Raw genomic sequence first — 24,799 nt, 5'->3', positions numbered from 1 at the left:
TTAAATCCATAACTTTTCACACGACAATATATATCTGACATAAACCTTTATACCATGCAAACATTATCTTGGGTAGGAAACCGTGGCGACTCGTCACGATCAAGATTTCGGTTCTAAACTCTCACCTCAGGGTACATTTATTATGAGTCAAAATATCAGAAAGCGTAACGAACACACTGGCAGCTTTCAATACCCATCTTACTCAAATATATTTCTCTTTTCATATTAATGCAGTGTAGTGTGAAAATGGTCTTGCTGTGAAATTGTTTGAAGAGATCAGTACGTAAAACGTAATTCACTATCGAAAATGAAAATCTGTTAGATCTTTTGATGGAAAAATGTAGCAGTACAGACACGGCAAGCTTGTTGGACCAGAGAGATGTAAATATGTATATTTATGTCATTTTGTGTTCCTTGTTATGGTAAACTAATCATAACTCTGTAGGGGGAGGGCTTCATAGAAGTTGGAAAACTTGTGCCCAATCCCATTGTATATAAATATTACAATAATATATATTTTAATCAACTTCAAGTGGAAAATCAACCCAACAAAAAATATTTGAATTGAAATTGGAAATTTATTAGAAAACGATAGTTAAAGATGCTCCACCGCCGTCAGAGCATAAATGATCTTCATCATTTGAACAGTAATTGGTGTTTAATCGTATATGTATATGTCTAATTAACACAAAAAAATATATAAAATAATTTATTTTGCTTTTGGTGCATGCGCAATCAGTATTTCATTCCATATTGGATATAGTGACACGGAATTTTTTCGGGATGCAATTAATTATCTTTTATATTTTTAACTTAAAGTAAAATTAGAAGCTCAAACTTTTCAATGGTGGTAATGGTGTAAAGTAAGTAACTTTTGTAACTGAAGAAAAATACCTAATCGTTTGCTCCAGTTTTTAATTGTGAAAAAAATACTATTTGTCAGCGGTAGAGCATCTTTAAAAATGATATTGAAATTATATACATCTTTCTTAGGTCCAAGATGGGGATGAAAACTGCCACAATGGTATCAAAACAATAACAACATGATCAGAAACCTACGGTGGCCTATGTGCATATTTATTTCCCTCAAGGTCATGTCAACAAGTTCATTTAAAAGGTGTTGACCTTTCCCCGGTTATCAGTGGACGGTCTCGCGGCCGCAATATGCTTTTTTCAGTACTACGGAAAGCAGTGCAATTTACTTCAGAAATCACAAACGATTACAGTGATGTCATCAAATTAAATATAACTATGATTCTTAAATAAAAGATAGTTATGATTTTTAAAAGGAAACTTTTTTTCATAACTACTCCAAAACAATAGCGATTACAAGCATGCAAAACTGTAAATATTAATAATCGTTTGTGATTTCTGAAGCATGGAAAATTAATAATCGTTTGTGATTTCTGAAGCATGGAAAATTAATACCGAACCGAAATAAAGCTTGTTGCGGTCGCACGACCATCTACTAATTACATGGGAAAGGTCAAGTTTTGTGAACATATTTCATTAGTAAAGTATATGAAAATTCAATTTCCAAGACCCCGCCTTCTTTGAAGAGGTGTTTTTCTCCAGTTTCTTTCCTATGGTTGGGGATTTTTTTCTACATTCACTTGAATTTAACTCTCCCTGGGGAGAGTGGGCCGTTCCCGGAGGTACTGCAATACCGGGCCAACCCGTGGCAAGAGCGGAGCAAGCCCCTGACATCTCACCTAAGTCCAAAAATCAGTTTAATATCGAAGTACCCCGGTGGGGTACGTATCAGATATTAAGCTGATAAGAACAGATACTACACTTTGATCTTAGCCAAAAGGCCGAGAAGCGATACCATGTTTAAATTTTCATATGTTTATATAGCAAAGAAAAATTGATCTCTTATGGTAATATATGATTATAATATGTGAACATAAAATTATTAAAATCTTCCAGCTGTACACACAAAACATACACTTTTAGTATAAGTATAAATAATGAAATATATATATATATTTTTTAATAACATTTAGATATTTTAAATATGTTAGTAATATCGATTCAATGATTTTTGGTTTATAATACCCTCCCAACCTCGTACTCTAGTTACTTCCCCTTAATACTTAGTACCGTTCAGTCCATGTTAATAAGTGTTCGTCGTACGACAAAGAAACACAAATAAGAAACAAAGAAATAAGAAACCAATGTCTGAAACACATCAGCAGTGATGTTTAATATCAGCAATTATAGGTTTAAATCTAAAATGTGGTACAAGTTACTGACGCACACAGTACAGTAACCTATTCTTATTTCTATTCTTTTCAATCAGAGTAACTTCCCTTCTTTTCACACACTGGTACTCATGCTACATGTGATGTAGATGCCTATCGTTTGTTATTCAGATATGTAATCAGGTAGTTGTTACGTATGTTATAAGTGACAACTGCAGGTATTGAAAAAAAATGTTAAAATACAAATGTACATTGTACGTTTCCACCAAGGACTTTTGCTTCACTGACAATTAAAAATTCAGAGCTTTTGACAGAAACATATATACATATGTATGTTTCTGCTTTTGATAATAAAGTATAATATTAGATTTATAGACTTATTTATTTGTAACTTGAGATTATTTAAATCTCTGCATGCATGTACTTCTCTTTATTTTATGGTAGCTAGATAACTATCAGAGTCTTCTACGTGAGTTAGTTCATATTATAATACTAGGTACTTTAAACTATATATTTAAAAGCTCAAACAAGTTACAATTAAATTAAATATTTCTGTCTCTATATCAAATGCATTCTAAAATTTGATTTGAAATAGATAGGCTTGCTATGATAAAGTCAATAAAAACACCTATTTTGTCCAACAGAATTTATTCATTACAGTTATATATATATGGTAACAATAATATCTTTAACAAATGCACTCCATGTTAACAGTATATAGGTAAAATCACAATATCAACCGACCTTTTTGATGGTTTGAAATCTGTTGTATGGTTATACCAAGCACATGGCTTATAATGGTCAAGTTTCAATACTGTTCTATCCGATAATATCATACTACGGCCTTCATATGTGGGCAACGAGGAATATTTCACAAGAGCTTGGTTGCACTAATTAAATTATGTTAATTGTAAATTTTACCTAATTTATATCAATACCAGTATATACCGTATTCGCCTTAATTAGCGCCCCTCCCCTCTTCATGAGGAGTTGACTTTGTTACATAAAAGCCCTGGCCCCCTGTTATCCTATGGATTTAATAATGTTTTATGACTGTATAATGCTTATAACATTGACATGGTATCCAATATTACATGAACTTTGGGGTCATTAATGTTCACATGTGAATCACAAAAATCATAATGAGGTGTGTCAAAGGAATGAAGACATGCATGCCTACTGTGACAGATTAATATATCATGAGTATAGAAAGAGTTAAAATATGGCTGGCTTTTGCAAAGAGGTTTTTCATCCACAATTAAATTTTCGTTACCTAATAAGTGTCCCCTATGTTATAATGTTGTAAGTGCTCTGGGCACTAATAGTACAGCAAATACGGTATAGTGATTCTGCGGGTGGATTATATGTATCCTTCACAACAAGATTAATATGAAGGAGCATTTGTCTCCTCTATCACTAGTTTTTTGAGAACTTATTTGCCGAAAATATGCCGTTTTCTGCTCCCATGTCCAGTCTTTGAGTAAGCAATTTTTTAATCATGACATAATAAATGAAACATCATGTAAGCATGGTGACGATACAATAAGGCTTTTGTAAACACAGCCATTTGTGCAATAAACATGTATTATGCACATGTGTGTAGCCTCTGACAAGCCTATAGCTGACACAGGAGGATAAGATACATGTAGCCCCTGTATCTGATACTATAACTTCCACTTGTTTGTATAATTATCAATTTTTTTTACAATGCTACTCTCTTTGCTACATGTCATATAATGTATTGTTAACCAAATAATTACACTTTATTCTACAACTATTTTCCCTAAAGGTTGTTTATATGATCGAACATGTGAACGGGTAATTTAATATGTCCCACTCTTCTGAATGAACAAGATTTTAAAGTCTGACTGCATACACATTAGCTTATACACAGTCTATTACGGCTAGCAACTATGGTGCAACATCAGTGACGGTATAGTTACCAACCTTATTTGGTCTGAAATTAAAACAGACACCCCTCACACTTTTTGAGGCCTCAATTTCAATTGCCAAGGCATAAATAATTTTGCTAATTTTTAAATGCCCTGGGCGCTTATTGGGTTAAATGCGGTATGTGATATCAAAATTTACAATTGCAAAAGATACAATTTTGAAGGTTTTATGTATGAAGAACATAGTGTTTAAATCTATGTTCTATGTAAATTTGTGTAAATATTGTATTCGCCATAATTAGCGCCCCGGGCACTTAAAAAGATTTAACAAAGGGGGCACTTATAAGTGAACCAAAAATGTAAGTTGTGAATGAAAAAATTCTGTTACAGTAAACATGCATTATTATATCGTTATTTACTTGTAAAAGACTTCCAACTTCATGTAAAATGGTATACAATGCTGATGTTAGAGGCATCACATGTTATAAAACACAGTTAAATCCATGAGATGGGGGCGTTTATACAATTTCAACTCCTTCTTCAGAAAAGGGGAGGGGCACTCATTGAGGGAGGGGCACTAATTAAGGCGAATACAGTATGCTATTTAATACCATTCTGATCTGTCAGAGTTACTTCCCTTCATTTTAATCCACCAGTGAAAAAAATAGTATATATACTTGCACTGAATGGTGATACAATTTTGTGCTCATTATATATTTAATTGTAATGTGAGTAAATAGTTTTAAAGTGAATAGTCGGGCAAAGGAAGGCTTAAGTCGGTTAAAATGGTGTTAATATATCCAGTATAATTTCTTGTGAAACAGAAAAATAAAATATCCTGTCAAAATCGCTCTGCACGCAAGGAAATTAATTTATAGTAAAGGAATCCTAAAATGTCCTCCCGGCTACCTATATCCGTGTTGACATTCCCACACAGCCTTGCTTTCAGAATTTATTTTTAGCACTGTGGTAAATTTACATGGGGCTTTCCATAATTTCAATGGTCTAAACTGGACAAAGTAGGCACAATTTGATCATCATTTTGATATGTAAGGACTTTTGGAAAGCCAATGAACGCATTTATACTGGTTTTCATTGCCCGACTATGCACTTTAAAACTAACACAATTTTTTTCATCTGGATATAAACTTACACTCTTTCACATCCCTTGTACACTTAAATGCAACAACACTTTAAAGAATTGTCTTCATGTTTAAATCAATATATAACATCAATTTAAAGGACTAGGTATGGTAAGGGTTTTTTGTGGCCCATAAATCCACTATATTTCAAAGTCTGTTATTTTAAGATGTTAATCTTGCATTTCAAATATTAACTACATACCTGACATATTTGATAGTGCTATTAGGTAATATAGCAGTTCTAGTTGCCATGGCAACCATTTTTATTATACATAAATTATGCAAAATGTGAAAATTTCATCAAAATTGGCCTTTTTTATGCAGTTTTTCATCTAGTTAACATAGAGCGCATTCTAGAACAAACTTTATATTTCTCAAAATGATGTATTCTTTGTGTCTGGTAATTCCCTTGAAATATAAAGTTTGTTCTAGGTTGCGCTCTATTGCTTTTAAAAGAAAAACTGTAAAAAAAATATATGCCAAAATTGACCAAGTTTTCAAATTTGCATAATTTATGCAAAGTTACCATGGTTATATAGCAAAAACATACTTTCTGTCAACAAAAAAATCATTAAGTTTTTATCAAGTGCGTATTCAATATTTCAAACGCAGCAACTTAATTTCTAAATACTTAATTTGAAATTTGGTAGATTTAGGGGCCAAAAAGAGCCATTACCATATATAGTCCTTTGTTCAAAACTGAAGTACAATATACCAACATAAACGTATAGCATAGTCATTGAGACATCTATTTTTTATGATAAAAAGGGGACAATTTTCCATATACATTTTGTACATTCACATATAAAACTTACTTCAGATGGGAAAAGGCGACCAAATACATATGTTTTCATGACAGCTATTTGAACAATACCAAGACAAAATTTCCTTTTGTTTTTTAATTGTACTCTTAATGTTACATGACACAAACTTAATTACTTTTCATTTTCAGTGTACAAAAACATCAATACATTGTATATCATTTTAACATATTAATAAAAACCTTTCATAACTTGTCTACTTAAATTAATTTTCTATAGTAAATAATTTTTTCTAAAACACAGAAATGTTTTCCAATGGAATAGTTAGTATCAGGAATTTTATGCATGTTATATGAAACTGAGGCCACCATTCATTAAGTTCTCTGAAATCAAAATAATCATGTGCCCCTGATATTAGGTACATGTTTTGTACATGACACTTGTTGTCATCACAGATTATTCCCACTATAAAGTCCTTTCTGCCATTGAGTCAGAAACTAGAATTCCCAACCTTCCTCCATGGACATGTTGTTGATTTCATCTGTCATCTCATCTACATCATCTTCTTGTGCTATAAATGAAGGATATGGATGATAAAATATTGTTAGTTTGGCCATATACAATTATATACATCATGATCACACCGATGGGAAATAATCATGAACATTCACTTAATGTCTGTGAATGAAGAGTGAGATAGATAAATATACGTACATTTTTGAGTGATAAAAGAAGGGGAGATAATATGTACCTGGTGAAATTAGTAGGTGTAAATTAAAGGAGATAATTTTTACCTTTTGGATATCTTGCCAATGTATAAGACAAGGGGAGATAATTATGAATCCTGGAATATCTTACTGATATCTGTAGACAAGGGGAGATAATTTTCCTTTTCATATCTTGCTGATATTTAAGACAAGGGGATATAATTATCCTTTTCATATCTTGCTGATATGAGACAAGGGGAGATAATTTTGTACCTTTGGGTATCTTGCTGATATCTGTGAGTGGTGATAAGGGTTGAAGTAAAGAAGGTAGCATCTCAGATGTCCTTTTCTTCAGATGTTTGAAAAATGAATGACCTAATAATGTGGAGGAACTTGGCCTGAGAAGAAAATACATAATAAGTTTACTAGTTGAAAACATATTTACAAATTAATCTTAAATTTTATCCAAATAACAACAGTTAATAAGTAAGTACACTATTATTATGTATTACTCTGTTCTGGGAAAATTTGTTATAAAGGTAACATTATCTAGACTTTTCTCCACACCATACACCAAGCATACCTTGTATCTAGACTTTTCTCCAGACAAAGTTCCACAAAGTTATGGAAATGGTGAGAAAACTTCCTGGCATTAGCCAGGTCTGTGATCTCTCTACTATTTGTAGCTTCACCATCAACTCCTGATTCAGGGCCTGGAATTTATAACACATGTTACAGGTCAAAGATCAACAAATGGATTTGATTGATCCAGGTTAAATATCAGTTTACAGATAAGTTGATAAACATTAAAATCATAAGCTGATTTGATTAAGAAATGAAAAGGATCAACCAAGTTGATTAACTTAAAGATCAACATTTGATCTGGTATTTAAAGTAGTAAATTTGATGATAAAATACCAACATCAGACGTCATTCTCCTCTAATTGAAGAACAACAATAGATGGATGGACGTTTGGAATATCATCAATACCACTAGAAGCTTGCCTAGATCTTATAGATCATACAAAGAGGGAAAAAAATTGCATCAGTTTGATTGGTTGATTTTATTGATGGATACAAGATAAACAAAATAAAACAAGTGTTTATATTTTCCTTACCGACAAGATCTGCTATCGTTGTGCTATCTGCTAGGACAGGCTTTGTACCATTAATTTTCTCTAAAAGCATCTGAAATCAAATTAAACCAAAATTTATCAAATATATTTGATGTCAGTATCAATGGTATTTTATAACAATAAAACACATTTATAACAAGCATACTTTATCATAAATAATATTAGTATTTTGCATTCCATGTCAAGATACCCATAAGGTGCTTGTTGTAAGTGTAGAACATACTGTTCTTATAACACAGTCATGTTATTTGTCCTCAAAGTTTGTTATAACTATCATATACTGACTCCTAGGTGTCCATTATGTAATATAATGGTTATATCCAACAAAAGACAATTTACTAGCTGCATTTTAGCAGAGCTTCACCAACATTTACTCACCATTCTGAATTTTATTGAAGATTACTCTTAGATCTGAATCCAAGATCAATGGACTTTCGTTTTATCATGTTTCACATCTTATCATTGCCATGGTTACTTTTTTTTTCATTCAAATAGAGACCAGCTGCTGACAAATACATCTGTTTGGTAATTTGTTGTCTAGAGCACTTTTTCAATTCTCCTGTATGGATGTTTATATATAACTGTCATGCTGCCTCACTGAAGCATACCCATCACAAAACCAGGCTGAAACCCAAACTCAATCTGATAAATACAGATCTTGATTCCCATTTCGTTCCATAGAGGATCTGACAACATCCCATTCAGGGTCAAATTCATCACAAAACCAAGCTGAACAACCCAAATCACAAATGTTTTCTTACTGATCATACTTACTTGTGTAACAGGCATATCTGTAAACGGTGCGTAGCCATTGGCCAGTTCACATGCCGTTATACCAACACTGTATACATCAGACAGACAGTCATATCCCGTCAAGTTCTATAGAAACACAGGAAAACATATTTACTGGTTTTGATAAACAAATAAATATAAGCAAATGTAAAATGTTGAACACTAGTGACAAGAGGCCTAGAGGGCCTGTATCACTCACCTCGTTTATACAGTAATTATCACAAAAACAATTGGGAATAGCAAAATTGATCACATGATTTGTTTAACTTTGACTCCAATCAATACATTTTGATTATGAGTGTTAAATCCAATGCTTAGTTTCAGAGAAGAAGTTGTTTATCACCAGATTGACCCCTTCTGACCCTGTCCCTCAGGCCCCCAAGGGGTCAGTCTCACCATTTTTACAATTTTTGAATCCCCACTCCATAATGATGCTACCAATGCAATGTGAGTGTATATGCAATGCTTTGTTTCAGAGTAGATTGTTTATATGGAACGCCTAGCCCCTCAGGCTCCCAGAGGGTTTGCCTAACCATTAGTAGTATAATTTTCAGTAAGCATCCCATAAGGATACTACCAGTAAAATGTTGTTAAATTCTGACCAACAGTTATGTAGAAGTTGATTGTTGATGGATGGATGGACAGACAGACGGTAGGACACCATGATGTAGGACACCATGATATTGCATATCAGGTGAGCTAATAATACCTGTACAGTACTACAACTCCAACTTGTCAATCATTTTATTTTCGTGGCAGCTTCATTTAGTATTATCATATCCAAGGGACTATTTCATTTAAAATAAATTTTCGATCTACCAGTTGATTTCTATGGGAGGAATTATCGTAGAACTGAGTTTTCGTCTCACGTCTCCCCAATACCTAAACTTGAAACATTTTTGCAGAAATCAATTTCTGAGATTTCTATAGCCAGTGAAATACGCAAAATTTAATCACATGCGGAAATAATTAGTCTTAGAGTACAAAACTACATGGATGTAACACACACCTGTTCCAGGATCTCAGGACTAAGCCACTGTAGTGAGTTAATACAGTGTTGTGGGTAGTCATGTACGATTCTTAGTTTCTGTCCTCGCTGTATCATACTGTGGGCGTCTCTTAGGCCTGCCAGACAAACATTCCCGGAGGCGGCAACCAATATGTGGCTGGCTCTAACACTCCTGCAACAAAAAGGACAGAACCTTTAACAGATAGTGTTACTGTTAGGGTTGGATACTGTTCAAAATAAAACGGTACAGTACCACACCTGTAACGTTACCGATACTGATACTTTTTGAAGAAATAAACTGGTTGTCTAACATACTGCATATATATTTTATTTGCTTTAACAATGTAATTATGTAAGAAAATACACAAGTTGTTGTGCAAACAATTATATTTCATTATGAAACAGATCTGCAAGACTTTTGAAGATCATGTTTTTACATACACTGCCTGTCTCCTTCACTTAGTCACTTTTTACATGTGGATTTTCCTTACAATAAGATGTGGTTATTTTTTCGAATACAAATAAGAGTATCAGTTATTTTTAAAACGGGTACATTCCGGTATTTTCTTAAAAGAGTAACAATACTATGAGTATCCAGTACCAGTATCCAACCCTAGTTACTGTAGAGCAACTCAACCTCACAGAGACTTAATTACACTAAAATGAACCTCCGGAGCCCAACAAAATCACTTCATTATAAACATGTAGTTCATAAATTTACAGTAAACATATTAGGACATCTTATAGGAACTTTGATGGGGCATAAAAATTACTACATTATATTCATAAATTCGTTATAAGTGAATTATTTATAAACATGTTTAACTGTATGCAGTATGTGTGATATATAAATATACTTAACAGTATATATTATATAAATGTACTTATCCGTGTATGATATATACCTACCTGTAAGATACCAACCAGTGTATGATATATGTATAAAGGTTACTGGTACTTACCTGTGTGTGATACTTAGGTGTGTATGGTACCTACCTGTGTATGAAATAAATGTATTTACCTGTGTATAATCTATAAATGTACACTGTACTTTCCTGTGTATGATGTACATTGTATATATAAATGTTCTTTCCTGTGTATGACGTACATTGTATATATAAATGTACTTACATATGTATGATGTACATTGTATATATAAATGTACTTACCTGTGTATGATGTACATTATATACATAAATGTACTTACCTGTGTATGATATACATTGTATATATAAATGTACTTACCTGTGTATGATATACAATGTATGTATAAATGTACTTACATATGTATATGTATTACATATGTATGATGTATATTGTATATATAAATGTACTTACCTGTGTATGATATACATTGTATATATAAATGTACTTACCTGTGTATGAGGTACATTGTATGTATAAATGTACTTACCTGTGTATGACGTACATTGTATGTATAAATGTACTTACCTGTGTATGATATACATTGTATATATAAATGTATTTAAATGTGTATGACATTCATTGTATGTATAAATGTACTTACCTGTGTATGAGGTACATTGTATATATAAATGTATTTACCTGTGTATGACGTAATTGTATGTATAAATATACTTACCTGTGTATGATGTATAAATGTACTTACCTGTGTATGATACCTTTGGAGTGTAGGTATTCCAGTGCGAGGAGTGTATCCCTGAGGATGTAGGAGGATGCCTGTTCCGGGAGACCATTAGTAAAGTAAGCGTGGATCAGGTCCTTACAAGATCCTGTAACACCAAGTTACAGCAACAATATAACACCTCTAGTGGCAGTGTAAAGATACAGCAATATAACACCTCTAGTGGCAGTGTAAAATTCCAGTAATATAACACCTCTAGTTACAATGTAAAATTACAGCAATATAACACCCCTTGTTACAATGTAAAATTACAGTAATATAACACCTCTAGTTGCAATGTAAAGATACAGCAATATAACACCTCTAGTTACAATGTAAAGTTACAGCAATATAACACTTCTAGTTACAATGTAAACTTACAGCAATATAACACCTCTAGTTATAATGTAAAATTACAGCAATATAACACCTCTAGTTATAATGTAAACTTACAGCAATATAACACCTCTAGTTACAATGTAAATGTTACAGCAATATAACACCTCTAGTTATAATGTAAAGTTACAACAATATAACATCTCTAGTGGCAGTGTAAAATTACAGTAATATAACACCTCTAGTTACAATGTAAAGTTACAGCAATATTACACCTCTAGTTACAATGTAAATTTACAGCAATATTACACCTCTAGTTATAATGTAAAGTAACAGCAATATAACATCTCTAGTTACAATGTAAACTTACAGCAATATAACACCTCTAGTTACAATGTAAACTTACAGCAATATAACACCTCTAGTTACAATGTAAACTTACAGCAATATAACACCTCTTATTACAATGTAAAGTTACAGCAATATAACACCTCTTTTTACAATGTAAAGTTACAGCAATATAACATCTCTAGTTACAATGTAAACTTACAGCAATATAACACCCCTTGTTACAATGTAAAGTTACAGCAATATAACACCTCTAGTTACAATGTAAACTTACAGCAATATAACACCTCTAGTTACAATGTAAAATTACAGTAATATAACACCTCTAGTTACAATGTAAAGATACAGCAATATAACACCTCTAGTGGCAGTGTAAAATTACAGTAATATAACACCTCTAGTTACAATGTAAAGTTACAGCAATATAACACCTCTTGTTACAATGTAAAGTTACAGCATATAACACCTCTAGTTACAATATAAAGTTACAGCAATATAACACCTCTAGTTACAATGTAAAGTTACAGCAATATTACACCTCTAGTTACAATGTAAAGTTACAGCAATATAACACCTCTAGTTACAATGTAAAGTTACAGCAATATAACACCTCTTGTTACAATGTAAAGTTACAGCATATAACACCTCTAGTTACAATATAAAGTTACAGCAATATAACACCTCTAGTTACAATGTAAAGTTACAGCAATATTACACCTCTAGTTACAATGTAAAGTTACAGCAATATAACACCTCTAGTTACAATGTAAAGTTACAGCAATTTAACACCTCTAGTTACAATGTAAACTTACAGCAATATTACACCTCTAGTTACAATGTAAACTTACAGCAATATAACACCTCTAGTTACAATGTAAAGTTACAGCAATATAACACCTCTAGTTACAATGTAAACTTACAGCAATATAACACCTCTAGTTACAATGTAAACTTACAGCAATATAACACCTCTAGTTACAATGTAAACTTACAGCAATATAACACCTCTTATTACAATGTAAACTTACAGCAATATAACACCTCTTATTACAATGTAAACTTACAGCAATTTAACGCCTCTAGTTACAATGTAAACTTACAGCAATATAACACCTCTAGTTACAATGTAAACTTACAGCAATATAACACCTCTTATTACAATGTAAACTTACAGCAATATAACACCTCTTATTACAATGTAAACTTACAGCAATTTAATGCCTCTAGTTATAATGTAAAGTTACAGCAATAGAACACCTCTAGTTACAAAGTAAATCTTACAGCAATATAACACCTCTAGTTACAATGTAAAGTTACAGCAGTAATATAAGACCTCTAGTTATAATGTAAAGTTACAGCAGCAATATAACACCTCTAGTTACAATTTAAAGTTACAACAGCCATATTACTCCTCTAATTATGATGTAAAGTTCATGGACTTATACACTGTTGATAATAAGATAATAATATTTAACATTTAATTTGCCATTGATAATAAGATAATAATATTTAACATTTAATTTGCCATTGATAATAAGATAATAATATTTAACATTTAATTTGCCATTGATAATAAGATAATAATATTTAACATTTAATTTGCCATTGATAATAAGATAATAATATTTAACATTTAATTTGCCATTGAAAATAAGATGATAATATCAACATTTAATTTGCCATTGCCCATTATGGTATCAACTGATATTCTCACAAAAGAAAAAAAAATGTTTCCCAATTTGAAATTACTTATGGGACACTTTTTTTTGATTAGTTGATCAACGATAATTGACATACGGAAAGTGTGATATTAATTAACAATACCAAAATTATTGACAAAAGAATATTGTAAGACACTTAGACACAAGCTACTGAACAATGTACATGTATTTATTTCAAAATGATCTCAAATGTTGACCAGTGGTCAATGTACATACTGACCATATGCCATGAGTGGCATCACTGTCCAGAGCTCATGGTTATGTACAAATGTGGTGAGCATGGGTAAGACTTTCTCATGTTGCAACTGGCGGCATAATATGACCTCATTCTGTAAGAGATAACATGGAGTTTTTAATTTTTAAGTAAAATATTGTACTAAGTGGTTTGCCGGGCCAATTTTTAAATTATTACACTTTTCAATGAATTCAACCACAGTAACAGCAATTAAAGATAGCATTTAACAAACTCTCTACACCCTATCATATGGTAACTTCTTCATTGAAAGAAATGGGAAATAGATTTACAGGTATAGACACTGATCATTACCTGGTAAATAAATTTACAGGTACAAACAGGTGTATAAGAGAGCGATCATTACCTGGAGAACTGAGAAGTCAATGTCACATGACTCGAGATTCGTCTTTTTGATGGCGATGTGTTTTCCTGAAGGTATGTGTTTGGTAAGTATTATACTAGCACGATCATTACATCCACGCCCTGTCACACAAAATCAACATAGTACTGATAATAACTTCTAACATGAAACAGTTATCTATGACCTTGACAAAACAAATCAAGATTAAAGGTCAATCCATTCTTCACAATGACTTAGTCAGCAAGTTAAAGATGCTCCACCGCCGACAGAGCAAAAATGGCATTCAACATTAGAACAATAATTGGTGTTTAATCTTGTATATATATGTCTAATTAACACAAAAAATAATATAAGATAATTTATTTTGCCTTTGGTGCATGCGCAATCAGTACTTCATTCCATGTATGATATAGTGCCACAGATTTTTTTCGGGATGCAATTAATTATTTTTTATATTTTCAACTTGAAGTAAAATTAGAAGCTCAAACTTTTCAATGGTGGTAATGGTGTAAAGTAAGTAACTTTTAAAACTGAAGAAAAATATGAAATCGTCTGCTCCTGTTTTTGATAGTGAAAAAAATACCAATTGTCAGCGGTGGAGCATCTTTAAGGTATATTTGTATGTTAAAGTTACTCTTTCTGAACTGAACTACCATATTTCACTTAATAATCACACAGGGCACTTATTTTTTTTTATGAGGGGGCTCTTAAAAGAACCTCTGGACTAACCTTTGAATGAAATAGTGCAAATGCTGCAGCATTTAAACCTGTATTTGGAATGTGGCTTATACTCAAGGAAATATGCTATACAGTTTTCATCTATTCATTGGAGGGCACTAATAAGGTCAGAGCTTTTTCTCACTCTGGGAATGGGGCCAGTAGCATTGAATTTGAGAAAATGTGCGACAAAACCAAGATTTGAGAAAAATTATGAAATATGAAATAAAGCATAACTAATCAGACTTTTTATTTCCAGTGTAGTTTATGTACTTTTCTGAAGCCAATTCACAAATATTTAAAGCCCTAGCCAACTAAGTTCATGCAATGTTTTTGGATAGTCTTCAATAAACTTTAATTTTGGGAAATTTAAGACTTGAATTGGGAAAAATTAAGAGGATTTGCCATGGGGAATGGGGCCGAAATTCGGCCCCAAATCAGACTGAAAAAACCCTGTAGGTTGACTACGTTAATTATATACATTTTTGTATTTGATCCTCTTACCTATAACAGTGTACAACTCATAATGTTTGGTATCTGGTGCAAAATTTCCTGATGACATCATTGTGGAATGTATTTGGTTGTCCCCTGGGTCTCCAGGACTCACTCCATCTTTCTGATAGTGACTCTGAAATAGAAAAAAAACTAGAACACTGACACGTCAGAAAGGGCCCCGCTATGTGTCTGACGTGCCAAGATGACTGATTTGCAGCCTTTTTGATTCTAATCATATCATGTAGCCATTTTGATTCAAATCATATTGACTTTAATTAATATATTAAGCAATGAATAATTTTATTTATTATGTCATAACAAATTGTTAATAAGTCCAAAAATGGAAAATGTGTCCACAACCTTTGATGCAGTGACCCCATGATCTTACCTTTGGTCAGTCAAAACTTTGGTGAGTTGACTTCTTGTTTAATTCTGAACAACTCTGCTTCATTATAAATGTTGTAGCAAAATGTTCATGAGAAAATAATTTTTTTAAATTTGACCTTGACCTTTGACTTAGTAACCTTGGCCCATGACCTTACCTTTGGACAGTCAACTCCTTGTTTAATTCTGAACAACTTTGCATCATAATGTTATAACAAAATGTTTATCAGTTAAGAGCAACAACATTGTGATTTTTTTAAATGTTAAAATCCAAGATGGCCGATTTTTTAATTTAATTTCAGCCTGAAAAATTACCAAGCAGATCTAGGATGGATGGGGAATCATCATGTAAAATATGGGGAAAATACTCCACTCCCTTCCATCATTAATGTGCAAAAGAAAAAAAACGGACAGACAGACGGACGGACGGACAAACAGACGGACGGACGGACAACCTGATTACTATAGGGCACCCGCATCTCGATGCGGGGCCCTAATTAAATTTGTCTAACAGATGGTAAGGCGATACATCTCAGTATATATGATAATTACAAATTTGTCAGCAGCATCTTTCAAAATATTTCAAGCCTATACAGGTTCTGTGAGAGAACCTGTATAGACTTAGCCTGTTGATTGATCCCTTTCATATTTTATGAAATACAATTTGTTGAAATTGAAAATATTTCAAAATGATGTATTTTATTTACTGAAGGTTCTGATGGTATAAAACATGAAATAACTATGTACAGTAAGCTGATCTATTGACCACTAGATTAGCTTTATATATATATATATATATATATATATATATGTGTGTGTGATCTTTATTGAATTGTCCCCAGTATGATCTATCATGGAAATTTTTTTAAAGGGTATAGGAATAGATTTGGGGGTCATGATGATGATATAATATGTAGACTTGCCACCAGACCTAAAGTTGTTGATGGAGTTTCTCAGCAGAGTTCTACATATTAGATTATCTCCCCTTAGTTTGAAACTTGGACTAGAATCAGACATAGAGTAAAGACAAAGATAACCAAGCCAAATCTTAATGATGTTTTGAATAACCTAGAGACTGGTGGCCAGTCTAGATGGACAAATAGTATGGCATCAGGACTGAAGGTTATGCCTTTCTCTATATATTCATTGTCTTTATCTTTTTCTACATATTCTGACTATTCTGTCATACTAGGTTTCTTTTTGTGTTCAATAAACTTGCAAACTTAATTTTGTGTTAATTAAGTTGTGGCCATAGGAAATTTACCAGCTTACTTAAATAGCAAATTTTTTTTTTATTTATGAGATAATCACCCAGTTAAGATATTCTGTATTTGCACATTACAGAGAAATCTGTCCTTGCGAGTAAGTAATGATTGTGACGTCATGTGTCTGTGAGCGTAACGTCATACTTTTTAACGAAAAAGACATGAATTTTTCTCACAAAATAATGGTGTTACAATGGATACCAACCAGCAAGGGAGGCAACTCTATAATATGCAAAGACAGAATTACATGGTATATAAACATGCACACAATCAACAAATATCTTACTGGAATAAGGAGTTACAAAGTATCTCTTATCACTTCTTTACGATCCTAAACATCGATTTAATTACCAGCTGATCATATTAAGGTGATATTTTTGCACAGATTATAACCATGATAAAACTTTTAATATTTAATGCATAAATATTAATTGCCTCATGATGAGCAAGCACAGCATCAAGTACTTATATTTATTAACACGGCTGCTACTAACTATTAACACTTTGAAAATCAAGAAAGGATCGGATGAATTTACAGATAAGGTGGGGAACATGGAACAAAGGCATGCTTGTGAACTAAACAGAATCATGCAAAACAAATTAATCAGCAATGTGTTTATTAGATTGCTTTTCAGAACTAACTACTTCAACAGACCATCCGACATATTTCTGGAAATGTTGGACCCTTCTAGTATCATAACAAATTTATTATGATCCAGAAATCAAGCAATATATTTCCTGAAAAGGCTTTGGATTTAAATACACTGTATAATGAAATTACTTCTTTTCTCATTTTCCCCCCCATTAAACATAAATGTGACAGAACCCTGCACCATTAACATATTTGACAGACGTAACAATTAAGTAAGATAAAGAATGATATGTACGGCAGGCACATGCATAACAATTAACGGATCTCCTAGTGATCCAGTCTGAAGTAATACACAAGGTACTACATGTATTATATTGGAAGAAGTCAATAATTGAGTAAAATCTTTCTTATTTCTGTTATTATGATGGAATGTTATATAAAATATTCTCTGTTGACTCTTTAAGTATTTTTATGGTTAAATTAAAAAACAACTCAAGTATGAAAATTTTATCTGCATTTCCTTATATAAATTTGCAGTAGTTATTTAAACTCATCAATATTTTCTGAAATATACAACCAAACATAACCAGATTTTAAAAAGCTACTATGAAATAATATAAAAAATTGTGTAACATTAATATATCTTTTCTTTCCCACCAACAACAACAGAATAGATACATAACAAGTAAAAATAAATAATAAATATACTCACTCAAAACAGAGTTTTACTGTTAAAACCATAACATTGTTAATTTACATAACTAAATGGTGTAAATACTCACTTAAAATAATTTTACATAATTATTTTACTTTTTAAAACATTTAAACACATTCACCCCTGAAGATACATTTAGGCTCCTCTAAATTAAAGACTAGACCAGTCCATTATGAAATTTCAGGGGTAAATGAGTTACTTACCATAAACAAGTTAGACATTGCAAGCAGTTAGCACAAATAAACCATATAAAATATATCAATATAAACTCTGGTTTTTTTTTATTCAAAAATCATTATTGTAACTGACTCATTTGAAAAAATGTCTGTCTTTAAATAATAAGAATAGTAAGGAATCAATTTAGTGTTGGATTATACGTTTCTACTGATGTCCATTCATTTTCTCAGCAATTCCAATTTTTTTTTGTTTTTTTGGTTAAATCTATCGGATGAATATCACTGAATGCCTGTGACATAGGTATGACAATGCAGTATTTGTTTTGATGCAAAGAGTGATGTAAATACCAAACATTTCAACCTCAAAAGACAAAACTTAAAGCAGCAAACTTCCCCGGGAATCATTCTGACGTTTTAATTTGTCAAACTCATTTATTTAAAAGTTGACTTTAGGTGACAAAAACAAGAAACTTACCGCAGATGAATTAGGATGTTTACGACCGTATGGAACAGATGATGGTGATTCTTGGGTTTTTGAACTGGCACAGGTGCATTGCTGCTGAAAAATGTCACACCACTTATCAATTAATTACCACAATTAAATCAGTGTCTGTTACAATCTGATACACTTGTCGAATTGGCCATTCATGCATTAAATACTTTCATACTGAGCATCGTTACACAGAGGTGATTGGTAAGATATATAGGTATATATAATATATATATCTTGAAGTCTTTGCCTCAAAGACATACGAGACCCTTCCAAACACCACTACCGTGGATTATTTTGTTGGGTGCCAATTCTGTAACAGGAGAGGAGAAAGTGTAGCGACTATACCAGGATTCGAACCCAGGACCCTCCGAACACTAGCCGAGTGCTCTACGGACTGAGCTACCTGGTCACCGATGATCGACCCAGTCCAATCCCGCTACATAGTAGCTACTTCATAGAAAATTCTATCAAAACCATAAGTCTTACAATACATCATCAAATCCTGCAGATGTCTGAGGCATTAAAGTTACCCTTTAAGATGTTTGTATTGTTCTATAATAAGATATTGTTTATGATTAATAATAGAGTAGACAATAATATATAATAGACAGACTTTTAAGCCAATCGCTAACTATCCTTCACTACCCCTTACTTGATACCGTAGCAGCCAAATGTTCCATCATTGTTTCAATGGAAACCGTGTACTGTAGCATGTGATGTGTCAAATTAAATACATCAACACATGTATATTACAACAACTGGCCAGGGGAAAAAATTAATTCTAAAATTAATGCTTCGGAAAGCAAAGGATTTCTGCACATGTAGATGTATGTTTTGAAAAATAAAGGCTTTTTGTACATCTAAGTGTATATGGTCTCCAACATTGCTGCCAAGATTCATTGAAATACCGGTAGAACCAGTAGTTAAGGAGGAGTTGTTGAGGAGATCGACAGACAAGCTGGTTTCATTAACACTTCTCTCCTCTTATCTTGTTGGGGGAGGTGGTATGAATATATATGCAAATTTAAAAACTACATTACAGACCATATCCCGTCTTTGCATATTAGGCCAAAAAAAAAAAAAATATGTATGTTTCAGGTACCCCTACCTATCCTAGTTTTTACCTCCGACCCTACCTATTTTATCACACTTTTTCAAAACAAAAATGAATTGTGTGAAGTTTTCAATTTAGATTTTTATGCTGGCTTTAAGTTTATCCAGATAAAGTTCAATTATGGTAATGAGAAATAAAAGACTTCTAGCTAGCCTTAAGCCTGAAAGACAAATTACTTTGTAATGTAGTATTATAAAGCAACTCAACCCCTCCCCCACCTCTCCTAAAATTTTTTTAGCAAAATTGACTCCATGATTTGTTTAATTTTGAATACCAACCATATAATGATGCTATAGATACCAAACGAATATGCTATCCAATACATAGTTTTAGAGAGGAAGTAATTTATATAAAAATAGTAACCTTATTAACCTTTTAGGCCCCGCGCCTAAGGCCCCGGTGGTCAGCCCCATCATTTGAACAATTTTGAATCATCACCCTATAAGGATGCTACCATTGCATTATGAGTGCTCTCCCATGCTTAGTTTCAGAGAAGTCGTTTATATGGAAATAGCCAAATTGACCCCTTTTGGCCCCATCCCTCTGGCCCCCCGGGGGTCAGTCCCATCATTTGTACAATTTTGAATCCACACCCTATAAGGATGATACCATTGCATTATGAGTGCTATTTCATGCTTAGTTTCAGAGAAGAGGTCATTTATATGGAAATAGCCAAATTGACCCCTTTCGGCCCTGCATCTCTGGCCCTCAGGGGGTCAGTCCCATCATTTGTACAATTTTGAATCCCCACCCTATAAGGATGCTACCATTGCATTATGAGTGCTATCCCATACTAAGTTTCAGAGAAGAAGTTGTTATATGGAAATAGTCAAATTGACCCCTTTTGACCCCCCCCTCTGGCCCCTGTGGGGTAAGCCCCATCATTTGTACAATTTTGAATCCTCACCCTATAAGGATACTACCATTGCATTATGAGTGCTACCCCATACTCAGTTTCAGAGAAGAAGTCATTTATATGGAAATAGCCAAATTGACCCCTTTTGGCCCCGCCCCTCAGGCCCCTGGGGGGTCAGACCCATCATTTGTACAATTTTGAATCCCCACCCTATAAGGATGCTACAATTGCATTATGAGTGCTATCCCATACTTAGTTTCAGAGAAGAAGTTGTTTATATGGAAATAGTCAAATTGACCCCTTTTGACCCCCCCCCCCCCTCTTGCCCCCGTGGGGTCAGTCCCATCATTTGTACAATTTTGAATTCCCACCCTATAACGATGCTACTATTGCATTATGAGTGCTATCCCATGCTTAGTTTCAGAGAAGAAGTCGCTTATATGGAAAAGCCAAATTGACCCCTTTTGACCCCACCCCTCAGGCCCCCAGGGGGTCAGCCCCATCATTTGTACAATTTTGAATCCCCACCCTATAAGGATGCAACAATTGCATTATGCATGCTATTCCATGCTTAGTTTCAGAGAAGAAGTCGTTTATATGGAAATAGCCAAACTGAAACTTTTTGACCCCGCCCCTCAGGCCCCCCAGGGGGTCAGCCCCACCATTTGTACAATTTTGAATCTTCACCCTATAAGGATGCTACCATTGCATTTTGGGTGCTATCCCATGCTTAGTTTCAGAGAAGAAGTCGTTAAAAATGGAAATAGCCAAATTGACCCCTTTTGGCCCCGCCCCTCAGGCCCCTGGGGGGTCAGCCCCATCATTTGTACAATTTTCAGTTAGTAGCCCATAAGAATGCTACCAGTCAAATTTTGTTGAAATCCGACCAGCGGTTATGGAGAAGAAGTCGATTGTTGACGGACGGACGGACGGACGACGGACGCCACGGTATGGCATAAGCTCACCTTGGTCCTTCGGACCAGGTGAGCTAAAAAATAAAAACATAAAATAAAATAAATTCCCGACCGACCTACCCTATTTTTTTCAGTCATGTAACCTGAAACATGCATATATTGTTTTTGGCCTTCCAGACTTAACTCCCTGGTGGGTAGCTGGTATCGATTGTTACGTCATAATTTTGTGAATGCAATTCACGTCATTTTCGCTGAAACGTATGATGTTACGCTCACAAACACATGAAGTCACAATCAATACCTACCTGCAAGGGCAGATAACTCTGTAATGTGCAAATACAGAATACAAATAGACATCAATAAATAGGATGAACAGAGTCAAAATATGGGCTTATTATAAATAATCAAGAAAAATATTACAGACATATCTGTATAATAAACAGGAAAATATCTTCATAAACCAAATATTGTCCCACCACCATGTATAATTAGTTTGTATTCTAAAAAGAAACAATGTGTTACAGTGTAAATGATACACTCAAGCATGCATATACTGGGTATTATATCATATATACTTTCAAGTCCATTATTAAATTTAATAGTTCAAAATAACGATCAGGTAAATTTTGTACTTCTAACCTGCACCTTGAAATTCAGGGATGGGGAATTACAGAGACATACTTTTATTTCAATATAAATACTTGTACCTTGGTACATGTAAATCCAAAATCAGAATGAAGCTGCCAGTGAGCTGGGTAATGTTTTTGAATCAGAACAGGAGGTTATATAAAAGGACAACAATATATTATATATGCACCACATAAGATGTGTAAGGCTATCTTGTAAATGGAAGGAGTATGAAAATCATCTTTGCTTATTTTATGATAATTATATATTATAAATACTTATCTTCATGAATCAAAACTCTACAGTGTGAAGACATTGGATAGTCTGACTAGATACTAACTAGTATATACTTATTTTAATGTAAAAATATCAAGGAGTGTACTTTATATCTATAATGTACAAAACTATAAAAAAAAATATTAGAAATTAAAATGTATCAATAGCCACAACACTCACATTTAATTAGACCTGTTAAAAGAATAGAAATGCCCAGAAATTTATTTCAAATGTTATAGTATTGAAATTATAAGTCTAAACCATTTGTGGCATTGAATATAATTTCTATGAAATGAAATATATACATCTAAAGTTGACAGTATAGTTATATTCAAGATGTTGAGGCTAGGAATAATTACTTTATTCTGTGAATAATAATAATAGCTAATTATATTAATTTCAGTCATGAGTTTACACAAAACATTCAATAGAAACTACAACTCTATTAAGTTGTCTTCAGTTATCATTTCAAACAATACAGCCAGGAATGGAAACAGTTTGAATATGAAAATTGTAATGTTATATACTGAATATGAAATACTTTTTGAAATTTTATTTGATCCCTCTTTGCAATGATAATAATACACAAAGTATGAGTTATTAGATCCTGTTATTTTGAATTGATTATATATTTTTTTAAGAATTTCGTATTTGTATGTTTGATGTCATAGGATTTCTAAGGGAATCAACATTGTTTAACACACATTTTTACCATTAACCTTATAATTATTATTTCTAATATCTACCCTCAAAAGTAGATTGTTACATAGTACATATATTACATAAGGTAAGACTTACCAGAAGGGACATGACACATTAAATCTATGTACATCTGCGTGACTGTAACACTTCTAAATCAATCTTCAATTCTCCAGAAGTATGTGTGGTGAATCTTTACTTTGAATAAAATCATCAACTACATATGAGTTGATCTGAAAAACAAAAAACAAATTGAAAACTTTTTAGAGATGGAATACTGACAATTTTCAAACATCACATAAAGATGGGTCTAATGCGAGACCAATTGACATCTTGATAGAAAGATGAGGATACTAAATTCATATCAAAACAAACACAAGAAACCATATGCATGAACGACTGGAGCTTGGCGTTCTGTCAATAATATATAGCATACATATATATATTACCCCTATATACTACGGTTCATAAAATATACAGGGTATTTTTTATATTTATGCTATATATTATTGACAGAGCGTCATTCGCCTGTGCATGAACAGATGAATTGAAGGCATCACCCTTTCATTGCAAAGTCAGTGCAAACACTGAAACTTATAAAAGATGGTTACAGTAAATATCTACCTACAAGTCAAATGCCTTGGTATAATCTTCAATATCAATTTAACAAAGTGAATTTTACGTTTACAGCTTAATAATTTACAAACCACGAAAAATTACCATAAACTTTCAGTGTTGACTTGAACACCCCACATTCAGTGTTGACTTGAACACCCCACATCAAATGTCAAAAAAATATTATCATCAGGGACAATGACGTGCTTGATCAAATCATTCATGGTCGAAAAAGCGCTTGTAACACTAACGTAAAACCGTTTACGCTGTTTGAACAATATCCTGAATAATATTCGTTTGTTCGAGTTACAATTCGTACCAGTTGTGCTTTAACTCAAATGGACCGCGCCGTACCAGCAGAACTGTAGCGTAACGTTACAACTTGTACCCAAGATAGCGGACCCAAGATTTTTCATTTGTCACCGGAATGTCTTCTTTGATGAAAACAAAACAGAGAGTAGCTATATATATCCTATGCAATTACTTGGATCATTATTTCAATATTTGCATTTTCATTGCAGTCCCACAATTCTGTATTTGCATATTACAGAGGTATCTGCCCTTGCAGTAGG

At 32.9% G+C, this 24,799-nt stretch overlaps 1 protein-coding gene and 1 non-coding gene across 8 annotated transcripts; both read right to left on the bottom strand.

Annotated features, from left to right (window-relative positions):
- Positions 1-1,633: 1,633 nt before the first annotated feature.
- LOC138322553 (U2 spliceosomal RNA) lies at positions 1,634-1,826 on the bottom strand. Its single transcript, XR_011208426.1, has one exon. It is a non-coding gene; the product is annotated as a U2 spliceosomal RNA (small nuclear RNA).
- On the bottom strand, positions 1,638-24,569 carry LOC138320821 (STE20-related kinase adapter protein alpha-like). 7 transcript variants are annotated; one of them, XM_069264069.1, is made up of 14 exons: positions 24,241-24,367; positions 23,712-23,845; positions 19,109-19,192; positions 18,455-18,470; positions 15,511-15,634; positions 14,293-14,411; positions 13,914-14,022; positions 11,274-11,397; positions 9,644-9,815; positions 8,617-8,721; positions 7,825-7,894; positions 7,290-7,419; positions 6,980-7,104; positions 1,638-6,570 (listed from the first exon to the last, which is right to left on the bottom strand). In XM_069264069.1, exons 5-14 carry the CDS (start codon positions 15,569-15,571, stop codon positions 6,497-6,499), a joined length of 1,089 nt encoding a protein of 362 aa, XP_069120170.1. In that variant the 5' UTR covers positions 15,572-15,634; positions 18,455-18,470; positions 19,109-19,192; positions 23,712-23,845; positions 24,241-24,367; the 3' UTR covers positions 1,638-6,496. The 7 variants fall into 7 exon arrangements, with proteins under 7 accessions (XP_069120170.1, XP_069120171.1, XP_069120168.1 ...); XM_069264070.1 differs by having other exon boundaries at positions 19,109-19,189; XM_069264067.1 differs by lacking the exons at positions 18,455-18,470; positions 24,241-24,367 and adding an exon at positions 24,547-24,569.
- Positions 24,570-24,799: the final 230 nt, after the last annotated feature.

The sequence above is a fragment of the Argopecten irradians genome, chromosome 4 (genome assembly GCF_041381155.1).
Source record: "Argopecten irradians isolate NY chromosome 4, Ai_NY, whole genome shotgun sequence".
Lineage (NCBI taxonomy): Eukaryota > Metazoa > Mollusca > Bivalvia > Pectinida > Pectinidae > Argopecten > Argopecten irradians.
Note: the sequence above shows the minus strand (reverse complement) of the source record. Positions and strands in the feature narration are given on the sequence as shown.

What these genes read in the sequence shown, in the direction of transcription:
- LOC138320821 (XM_069264067.1), bottom strand. An exon ending in TGAGTTGTACACTGTTATAG is followed by an intron (nt 14,412 to 15,510) that starts GTAAGAGGATCA and finishes TTTGTGTGACAG; the next exon opens with GGCGTGGATGTAATGATCGT. An exon ending in GATGCCACTCATGGCATATG is followed by an intron (nt 11,398 to 13,913) that starts GTCAGTATGTAC and finishes TTGGTGTTACAG; the next exon opens with GATCTTGTAAGGACCTGATC.